At 35.7% G+C, this 11,109-nt stretch overlaps 1 protein-coding gene across 3 annotated transcripts; it reads left to right on the top strand.

Annotated features, from left to right (window-relative positions):
- The first annotated feature begins 1,388 nt into the window (after positions 1 to 1,388).
- Positions 1,389 to 10,899, top strand: LOC132119675 (PHD finger protein 13-like). Of its 3 annotated transcripts, XM_059529836.1 has the most exons (6): positions 2,298 to 2,342; positions 4,185 to 4,286; positions 4,556 to 4,631; positions 6,242 to 6,307; positions 8,244 to 8,931; positions 10,032 to 10,899. In XM_059529836.1, exons 2-6 carry the CDS (start codon positions 4,258 to 4,260, stop codon positions 10,256 to 10,258), a joined length of 1,086 nt encoding a protein of 361 aa, XP_059385819.1. In that variant the 5' UTR covers positions 2,298 to 2,342; positions 4,185 to 4,257; the 3' UTR covers positions 10,259 to 10,899. The 3 variants fall into 3 exon arrangements, with proteins under 3 accessions (XP_059385821.1, XP_059385819.1, XP_059385822.1); XM_059529838.1 differs by lacking the exons at positions 4,556 to 4,631; positions 6,242 to 6,307 and adding an exon at positions 1,389 to 1,583 and having other exon boundaries at positions 2,302 to 2,342; XM_059529839.1 differs by lacking the exon at positions 6,242 to 6,307.
- Positions 10,900 to 11,109: the final 210 nt, after the last annotated feature.

The raw sequence follows: 11,109 nt of genomic DNA on the forward strand, positions 1-11,109 counted from the left end.
GATGTTACTGTAGTTTTGAACATGCATTTACTCATCTCACTCACACAAAAACCGATTCAGTATTCCTCAAAATAAATCAAAACAGTCAAATGAAAACTCGGGACATGACGAAAACATTTTTGCTGCTGACCTTCAATGATCTATCCATACTAATAAGCAAAAATTACTTTAGATAAACATAACTTTTTTTTTTTCTGAATAGAGAAAAATGAGGCCAAGCCAGATGAGAAAAAGTAATGTAATGCATTACTTTCTATAAAAGTAACTAAGTAATGTAACTAGTTACTTATTTTAGGAAGCAAAACAATATTGTAATTCATTACATTTAAAAGTAACACTCCATCAATATGATGAGCTGCAGCTCATAATACATGTTATATGGAAACATTGTGCATTATTTATGAGCAAGTTTGTTGCTTGATTAAATATAATTCAAATTGTTTGATCACTGAAGTTCAGTTGGTGACAATTCAATAGGAAATCAGTTAAAAAACATCCAGTGATCTCATACCATTGAAGTGAATGTTCAATTTATCAGTATTTATTGTAATAAATATCTAAGAAATTATTTATTATCTGATTGCATTAGTATATATAGAGTGGTAATCAATTAAAAAAGAGCAAATGGAAAAAGCAGATGAACACAGAGCAACATAACAACATAACAACTGAAAGTTAAAGAGGGTGATGTATCCAAATAATCAAAGTTGTAATATATTCCTTGATTTTCATATCCATCTATTTGTTTGTGGTTTATTCTTTTATTTTTTTAAATTATTATTTTGTGTTTATGCTTCTTATATTAATCTTCATCATACATCCATATTCATATATTTACTACTCATTTATGTTTATCTTTTGTTTTGTTTGATTTATATCCAAAATGTAATATTTGTAGTATTCTCCAAGAATATGTATGTTGTACTCACATTTATATGTGGTAGGAAGATGCATCTTCTTTACTGGTGGTTTGATAGATATTGGAAATCTTTTAAGTACTGCCTGAGTAATAATGTTTCTATAATAATTAGTCATTAACGGTAGTAGATGTTCTTTTCCAGAAACTGTTTTTGTAATTTAAGAAAGCCTATGATATTTGAAAGTGCTAATTTTGGTTTATAGTTTTACACATAACTGGAAGCATCATAATATATTAACATTTTGTCATTTAATGATTATCAAGATTTCATCTCAGATGCTGTAAACTTTGAAGCCCTTATTTATTTATTTATTTATTTAATATTTTTAACAACCATATCTGATATATGATTAAATTTGATATATTTATATGAATAAAATTTTAGATCAATAAATATAATAAAGTAAATTTCTTGTCTAAAATTTCTGGCCTGTAAACTGACCAATAGATGGGTGATCCATTATGAATGCAATTTGGGACTTTTATTCTGGCAGATGAGAAGATCTGTCTGTCTGGGTTTTACCCATCACATCTTCAACACATCTGGTCATATATCATCACTGTTTTCCATCACTACCGCCTCTGTCATCGCCTGTTTTTCGATCCAGGATAATTATCCGCCTCTTTACCGTAGAGTGGACCACTATCCGTGTTTCAGGAGCAGGTAAACGTGAATAAAACACCATAAACACAAACATCGGTCACAACAATGTTAGCATGACGGCTAGCGAATTAACAAGGGGAGGAAAAAAGTGGATTAAGTTTTGTTTAAAGACATTACAATTCAAGCTAGTTGGGGATTTAGTTGTGTAATCGTGTATATCTGTCATAATTTGTGTGTAATGAACAATATAGTGTTATTAAACATAATAGATCAGGTCTGTAGTGCTAGCAGGTTAACAGAGCTCGAGGACTGCCCATCAAAAAAAAAAAAAGACTAAAAAGCGTAGTTTATTTAATAAAAGAACCCGGAAACATAATAAATCTTTTATTTGAGTCAAATCACATCTGTCGAGAGGAATATATTAAACAGTCAGAAGTTATATCTGTTTTTGCAGTTTGTGTGACGTTAGGTGTGGAGATACGTGACGTGTTTCTGTGCATTATACACTCTCATAAATCCCTTATTAAAACTTTAATTTGTCTGACAAGATTCTTCTGTTTAGTGATTGATGAACTCAACAGCTTTTAAGACTTTTAAAATGTTGGATACAGTCAGATGTCATGGCTAGTAACGTTATCAAAACAGGAAACTTGATTTAATCGTAACGTTAGTTTTGTATTATTGTAACGCTGTTTTGATGTTGTATTTGTCATTATGTGAGTCGCGTGTGGTATAAAATATGATCGTAAACTAAAACGGATTTTTTTTTACATTACAGTAATGGACAACAGCTCAGCGACTTGTCCGTTTGACACACAGGTAAAATATTTTGATTTTTTCATTTAATGTTATTTCAGATTATGCCCGTCTTTTCAGTATTTCTGCATTAATATATGCTTCGACGAATCCTCCATGCATGTTAGCTCAAAATAGGATTTCCTCGTTTAACACTGTAACGTTAACGGTTACGCAATATGTGATCATCACATCGAAAATGTATAAATAATTTTTTTTATTACTTTTGCTTATTTATTTACTAGTTTGGCCTATTCGAATTAAATAAAATCGCGAAAGGAAGAGATAGTGGCATTGTTTTTAGGCGATCCCATTAGCAATGGCTTGCTAACTCATCAGTTCAGTAGATGCGGTTTAGCTTGATTTAATTAAAGAAGATCCGAGTCGTTTTCGCCTTATCCTCATCGTTTACACAACTTTGATTAGGGATTTATTTTGTTCCGTTCGTTTTCGTTCTCTTTTGGGCTGTTAAGTGTTTTGTTGGTGTGCATCGAGTTGCTAAACAAGCCTTTGCGGTCACATTGTTAAATACGTTTTTACACCAAACATGTAGTTTTGTCGAAGCAGACGGCGTATGTTTATTGTGGTATGTTACATTGGTGTCGATCGTGTAATTGAATGACGGTGATTTGCCGTTTTCTCGTAGTTGTCGAATATTTTGCACAATTGAGAGCACCAGTGCACCACTGCGCATGCGCGCTCACTGCTTAACCCCTTACAGCCTCCTACTGGAGAAAGTAAAGCAAAGACTAGAGATTTTTAAAAACTTAAGTGTGTGTGTGTGTGTGTGTATACACTGCTGTTTAAAAGTTTGGGATCAGTTAGATTTGTAATGTTTTTTTTTTTTAAAGAAGTATCCTCCTGTTCATCAAGGCTGCATTTATTTGATTAGAATATATTTTAAAATGTAATTTATTGCTGTGATCAAAGCTGAATTTTCAGCATCATTACTCCAGTCTTCAGTATCACATGATCCTTCAGAAATAATTGTTATCAATGTGAAATCAATGTGTTAAATTGATAAAATCATAGGTAAAAAAATAATATGCTAATATGCTGATATATATATATATATATATGTGTGTGTGTGTGTGTTTATATATATATATATATATATATATATATATATATATATATATATATATATATATATATATATATATATATATATATATATATATATATAACACACACACATTTAAAAAAAAAAATAAAAAAATGGAGTAATATAGAACTATCAATGATTTTGTATGTAGAATATATTATTCGTTTTATTTGTTTGTTTTGATTCTCTGATTGGCAGAGATTTTTTTTTTTTGGCAAATTCAAGGGTAATGGAGTCTTTCACCAGGTATTCTGCTATATGATTATTTAAAAATTATGCATCCTGATGGCTTAAACATAAACATATACCATTGATTTACAACCTTGTGAAGTCAATAAGTAAACCGTTCTGTGTTGATTCTTCTGTAAACACTTAAAAAAAAAAAGCGTCAGTGACTCAACCAATAGCATGTGTTTAGGGTGGGACTACCTGTTTGAAAGCAGTCATTAGTTGTTGTTTTTTTATCCATCTGATAAGAAGTGGTCTAGAAATTATACACATTAACTAATGTAATCCTGAGTTGTTTTGTTCCATATTTCACACTTTCATGCTTTACCCTAGGTTTAAATCGACTGTAATGCATATCCAATAAACGCTCTTTTATATTTATTGAGGGATACATTGCTTAGTTTCTGATGGGTTTAACAACATATGGCACTGCAGCTTGGTCATAATATAATGTTAAAAGGGTGTTATTCCTTTTCATAAAATGAAAGGGTCCTCCAAAAGTTGCACTAATCTTTATGTTGTTTTTATTGCAGGGCTACAGTTCAGCATTTAAGCGGAAACGGACAGTGGAAGATTTCAACAAGTTCTGCACTTTTGTGCTTGCATATGCCGGTTATATTCCTTACCCACAGGAGGTGAGTATTGTCTTGTCTTAGTGACGTAACTGAGTGGAGATCGTCATAAAAATGCTTCTCACTGTGTTTGTACATTTGATAGAAAGTGCTGCAGGGTGAAGCGGCCTTGCTTTCCTCAAGATCGCTTTGACACTTCACCTCCAGAGTTTCCTATCCTTGGCAGTGTTGTAGCACTGGGTGTTCATGGGAATTTTTTTTCTTTTCTTTTTTTTTTGGTGGCATGCCTCTTATGAGCTGGTTTGCTGCTGATGCTCTTGTTTGATCCACAGAAATGGTGGTGGCTCTTATGTCACGGCCGCTGAGAGACAACCACCCTCCAAAAAAACCTCAGCCCTCCCTCCCAGGGTAAGAGGGCCACTCCAGTCTCCTCCATTCTCATCTCAGACCCTGTCTCTAAGTGCCATTCTTCACAACAGCAGTGCGTGTGCATTCACAAACACTTCAGTTTCAGGTCTTCCCTTTAATGGATCCTTCAAATGGATGGAGGCTAAATCAAGGCAACTCTGTTGCAGGGATATGCATGGGGGCCGATAATGACCCCAAGTGTTCCAAAACCCAGTGAGCTGCCTTCTAAAGGCCATAGTATACTTTGGTTTTTACGCATACACAAGGATCTGTGTACAGTGTGCATAACGCAAATTTCATCACCAGAATGGTATGCGTGTACTGTACGCACAGGTTCCACATGGGCATTGGTTTTGCCCTAATTAGTTGTTCCAAAAGGTGGCAACACTGTCCCGGGCTGTTGTTTCACAATGGAAAACGAAACTAAAGAGATGGAACAACAACAAAATAGCAGAAGCTGCAACACCAACAGACGCCCACATTAACAAGAGCTTGGGGGAGAGGTTTGTGAGATTGGGAGGGATAAGTAAAAACCCAGGTCAAGTTATCTGTACTTATATAGTGGTTTATACAATGCAGATTGTTTCAGTGCAGCTTTACTGGAAAATAACCATTGAATCAATAATGCAAATGTCATTGAATATGAGACAAATTCAAATTCTGCTGTAAAGCAGGTTTAAATAGACAGAAGTGTCACTATTCAGCTCATGTCAGTTCAGTGTTGATTCAGTTCAGTAACTAAAGTTCATCAGTTATAAATCAGGTTCATTTTCAGACAATAGATTTGCTATTCAGTTCAAGTCAGTTGATTCAGTTTAGTGATCGGTACTGGAAGAAAATTCAGTTATTGTTTTTTTGTCTTTTTTGACAGTCCAATGTAGACAGAATGGTACAGTTGTAATTTGGTTTCCATGTTGTCATCTGAGCATTGGTCATCAAAAAATTTATGTTTGGCAATATCTAATTAGAAATTTCCCAACTTATTGAGCTTGTTACAATGCATTTCTGGAGGTGCCTTTCTTTCTGAAGATATCTTGTTTTTAAAAAAGCCTTCACATCAACAGATGCATGCTGTCTAAAATGATGTCTAGGTAGGCAGCTCACTATGTTTTGGAACAGCTAGTGCTTTCATAATGTCTTTTCACTTCCTTTCAGCAAATTTAGATGTTTTCAGAAAGATAATTTGATTATTTAGTTCCTCTAATTCAGTCTCACATTATTATTTATTTGCTTACTACTTGCTTTGTTTCCACAGGCTACTGAGCACAGAGGAGACAGCCCTTCATAGCACATGAATAATGATGACTTTAATAACAAAAAAGCACAGTATATGAGGGTTTAAACAATAGTAAGGGTAGACTGAGATTGACCTGTGAGAAATTCACCAAAATAATCCACCACTGATGTGAGATCCATGTGCTTCTGAGCTCATTAGCTGTGACCAAGAAAGCTGATTACGGTTTGACAGCGAAATGACGGGGAGGTTTTGAATTCACTGAACATACAGCGGAAGTTCATGAACCTGACATTTGTGTGCCTTATTTTTACAGAGTGCAGTTTAATTGTGCAGATGCTTGTATTTCTGAGGATCAGTCATTTGTTTCTCTTAGGTGGTAGCTCTCCATTTTAGAAGTGAATCTTCAAGCTTTCCTGACCACTTTGCTTCTCTTACCCTGGTTTGTAATAGACACTTTATGCGGGTATTCATGTTATTTAAAGGATGAAAAAAGGATAGTTCACCCAAAAATTAAAATTTGATATTTATCTGCTTACCCCCAGAGCATCCAAGATGTACGTGACTTTGTTTCTTCAGTAGAACACAAATGAAGATTTTTAACTCAAACCGTTGCAGTCTATCAATCATATAATGGAAGTGGATGGGAATCACGGCTTTACACAAAACCAACAAAACCAAATTAAACCATGCGGCTCATAATGATACATTGATGTTTAAATACACGAAATGAGCAGTCTGTACAATATACTTATATATGACTTATAAGCAGGGGTGCACATAATTTTTTTCAGCCTGGTTCTTATATGAGAACCTGCAGATTTGGTTAGGTCCTCACATGGCACATAGTGTGAACCATCAAAAATAACTATAAAAAATAAATTAATTATAGGGACAATATCATTGTAATTTTAGTTGTTTTTTATATATTTAAAAAACAAAACTAAACAATAAAGTATGATAATACTATATTTTTAAATAAAAAGGGAGTATTAATTATAAATGCAATTATTTTATAGTAAACTTAAATATAAAATGCTAATATTTGGTATTATTATTTTAATTTGAACTTTCATCATTTTCAAATGGAAAATCAGTAAGATTTTATTTTGGCAGGTTGCTGGCAAGTAAGTATATGCACTTCCGGGTTTAATGCTGGCGACTGTAGAGCGTAAGTAAATTAATATTTGAATATAAATTTTATACAGTACAGTTTGTCAATCTGAAATGGTAATTAGGCATTAGCAGTCAAGCATGTCAGTACGCAAACGCGGGCTCAGACCTTATTTACAACGCACATTTATTTTTTTGGTATCACATGCGGACCTGCGGTCCACTTATGTGCACCCCTGCTTATAAGTTAATTACCGCAACCTATCTCTCAAGTGGACCATTGACACTCCTTTGAGATTGTAGATAGTGTCAATGGTCAATTTAAAAGATAGGTGGCGGTAATGCACTTATAAGTCTGCGATCCGCCATAAAGCAAGAAGACGACAGGTCACGTTCTTTTTTTTTTTTTTTTGACTTTTAAAGCCGTGATTCCCATTCACTTCCATTATTTGATTGACAGACTGCAACGGTTTGAGTTAAAAATCTTCATTTGTGTTCTACTGAAGAAACAAAATCATCTAACATCTTTAATGCCTGGAGTTAAGCAGATAAACATCTAATTTTTATTTTTGGGTGAGCTATCCCTTTAAGTACTGGTAATCCTGTGTTTTACTTGGTGATTCAGTTAATTGTTTGGTACTTAGTGCTACTGAACTAAACTGGTCATTGATCTAATTAAAAAAAATTGTTGGAAATTTTCATGATTGCATGTTCTTACATTTTAGCCTTTATCATACTCAAAAAAATTCTAAATCTAGCATTGCTGAACTTGCATCATTATTAGCAATATTACAGTCAGTTCACCTACCTCACTCAGACTTGACTGAAATGTTTGTAGTAAAATTTCATAATGATGCAAGTTTGAGTATTGTGTGGGATTTAGACATATTTTCAAGTTTATACTGAACTTTTATTCCATGCACTTATGAATGATTCAGGTCCGCAAGGAACTATATTTTCTATTTAGCCTTTCTCATACTGCCAGATGTCAAATGTTCCATCTTAGAGATCTTTATTTAATGTAAGTAGGCATTTTCATCTTGCACCATTTTGGTCTGCATTTCTTGTCATAAATATTGCACCATAACCAGCAGGATTCGTGGGTGTGGATGATTTTCTGTTTATTAATTTCAACATAAGTCTTGAAACATGCAGTGAAGTTGTTCGGTCACTGTTTGTTCATCTTCAGACTTCAGACCGATGTTTTAATTCAAGAAATTCATTAAAATAGTGGTTAAATGAGTGTTTTCAATCGCTCTCCACAGGAGGCGCACTTGAGGAACAGCTCTAGTCCTCCAAATAGCACCGGCAGCACTGCAGACAGCGACGGATGGGAGAACCAGAGGCTGGGCTGCGGCCTCTCGTCCCCAGACGAGCCCCCACCCAAAAACCGCAAGAGCTTCGCAGGATTCAAAAGACCCACGAGCGAGGATTCAGAGCCTCAGAAGCGTCCGAAATCAGCAGGTCTTTTGCTAGAGGGTCGAACGAAGGCCGACAAGGTGAAAAAGAAGAAGAAGCTGAGAAAGTGTAAGAATGAGGAATTGAGATCTTTAGTCCCATTTACTTCTACCAGTGCCGAAGGTGAGATCTCCAATTATGGATGTACTATCAAAGAAGAACCGGAAGATTACCTCAGCATCCCCGTACCCACCGCCGACATGGGTAGAGACCAGTCAACACACACTGGGACATGTTCAAAACCTGCCTCGGGTTCACAGGCCACCGCAATGTGCAAAGAGGAGCCTGATGTGGGCCGTCCTTGCTGGAACAGTTCTAAAAGCTCAAGTCCAAAGTGGGAGGATGTCAAGAAGCCCTTACAAACTCAAGAAGAGGCAGTAGTCTTGAAGGTAGAAGGTTTTCCTGGTAAAAGGACTGTGGTCCGTCAGGGGAAACAGGTGGTGTTTCGAGATGAGGATGGATCGGGGGATGATGAGGACATCATGGTGGATTCAGGTAAGCAGGACGTTTCAGGCCCTGATAACTTCACAGCAAAGTTTTTTCAACTTGGACAGGCAGGCCCTGATAACTTAACAGCAAAGTTTTGTTTTCAACTTGGACTGGTAGTTTAAAGGTGTTTACCTGCCGGAGCAAACTTTTCTGGAAAGTTCTGGAGAGTTTATATCTCACAATTTGGACTTTTTTCTCAGATTTGCGAGTTTATATCTTGTAATAGCAAGTTATTCGAGTAAATTATGAGTTTACATCATAGACTGAATAAAACATGGACGTAGTGTCAGTGACGTCACCCATAGTTTTTTGAAGAGCGTTTTTGAAGCTCATAGTGCGCAGAACAGGTCATTGCCATCTTGGCAGCGCGTCACTGCATGTCACTCTTGGATCATTGAAAATGGGCAAAAAGGTAAGCCACGCCCACCTATGTCAGCAGCAATCCACCTGTCACTCAAGTGGCCACGCCCTTAATTATGCAGAACTTTAAGGCTTAATATAATTTAAACGGATGAGTTATAAAAAAGTTCACCCCCTCACAGGTGTCATGAAGGGCAAAATTAACTATTTAGATCAAAATCATTTTTTGTACCAGGCTGTAAACGTTTTTTTTTTCTGCTGTAAAGTTGGGCATTTTAACATTGGGGTCTATGGGATTGACTCCCTAATGCAGCCAGACTCTAGTGGCCAGTTGATGAATTACATTTTTAGTAATTTTCTTGTTGGCTTCAGGAGAGAGAGCGCGAGGTTGCCGCTTGGTTTCTGCCATGGAATGAAAAATATATAAAAAGGTCATTCTGACTTTTTTTCTCAAAACTGCAAGAACAAATATCAGAATTGCAAGACATAAACTCTGAATTGCAAAAAAAAAAAAAGTCACAACTACCTTTTTTTATTTCATTTATTAATTTTTTTTTTCCTGTGGCAGAAACAGGCTTCCATAGTTTCTGACTCCAAACAAATTTTGTTAGAAGTGACGTCACCTCAGTTTGTTCTTCGCTTGAAGTCTTTCCTTTTGAAGTCTTTCCTTTTGAATACTGCAATTGTCAAAAGTAGATTACAATTGTATTCATATATCTTTAAATTTACCGTCTTTCTCTTTGCAGATGATGACTCCTGGGACCTAGTGACATGTTTCTGCATGAAACCATTCGCCGGGCGGGCAATGATCGAATGCAACCAGTGCAACACCTGGATCCACCTCTCATGTGCCAAAATCCGCAAGTCCAACGTCCCCGAGACGTACATCTGCCAGAGATGCAAAGACTCAAAGTTTGACATTCGCCGCTCCAATCGTTCAAGAGTGGGCTCTCGAAAACACCTTCTCGACTGATGCCGCTCTTCTCGTTCTGCCCCTCCACATGTAAAGAGAAACTCGTAGAAAAGTCTTCTTGATAACTAGACTCGGAAGAGGAAGGGATCAGTGACCTGCTTGCTTCACCTGTTTTTGTTTGTGTTTTTAATATTTCTCACCTTCCTAAATGTTTGCGTCAGGCAATCAATACTAGGATGATGCATTAACTGGAGCAGATTTCTGCCGTACAGACAGACCGTTGCAGTTGTGATGGTACACAGCTGAAGTTGTGCTGGAAAGAAGGGACTGAGGTGTCGGATTGCACTTTTTTAAGAACAAAGGGGTAGCTAGAGATTTCCATTTGTACCCATAGCTTTCAAAAGTATGTCTTTTTTGTCAAAGTATGTATATTATATGAAATAACCATAATATATTAGTGTTCAAGGTGTTTAGACTCATCATTTTGTGTGGATCTTTTCTGAGACCCCCAAATGTGTATGAGCGAAAGAGTTCTGTTTGTTGGATAAAGTCACTGATGATTTGGAGTGAAACATCAGAAATGGTTCTTGCTACATTGTGGTATTTCTTGATTTTTATTTTTTACTTTTGGCAACAAATTTGTGATAAGAGACTATATGCGTCATTTCTATTTCTTGATTTATAAATCCTGATCATTTGTGCATTTTCTGGCATTCATTGAACAAGAAACTTATTTTTTTTCTTGCATGTTGTAATGTTTTACTAAACAGTTTGATCTTTTTGTAATTTTGTTTTTCTTCAAGATGATGATTAATATCTTAATAATGTAAATTATGTGAGTCATTACAGGTCAGGGAAGGGATGGATATTCTTACTGGGTGAATCTCACAAAAACATATCCAGGTCACATT

Source organism: Carassius carassius, chromosome 38 (genome assembly GCF_963082965.1).
Source record: "Carassius carassius chromosome 38, fCarCar2.1, whole genome shotgun sequence".
In the NCBI taxonomy this organism is placed as follows: domain Eukaryota; kingdom Metazoa; phylum Chordata; class Actinopteri; order Cypriniformes; family Cyprinidae; genus Carassius; species Carassius carassius.

Bases quoted from the DNA above. Each gene is read 5' to 3' on its own strand.
- LOC132119675 (XM_059529836.1), top strand. From the start codon at position 4,258: ATGCCGGTTATATTCCTTACCCACAGGAG. The intron at 4,287-4,555 runs GTGAGTATTGTC...TTTGATCCACAG, and splicing joins ATATTCCTTACCCACAGGAG to AAATGGTGGTGGCTCTTATG. The intron at 8,932-10,031 runs GTAAGCAGGACG...TTCTCTTTGCAG, and splicing joins GGACATCATGGTGGATTCAG to ATGATGACTCCTGGGACCTA.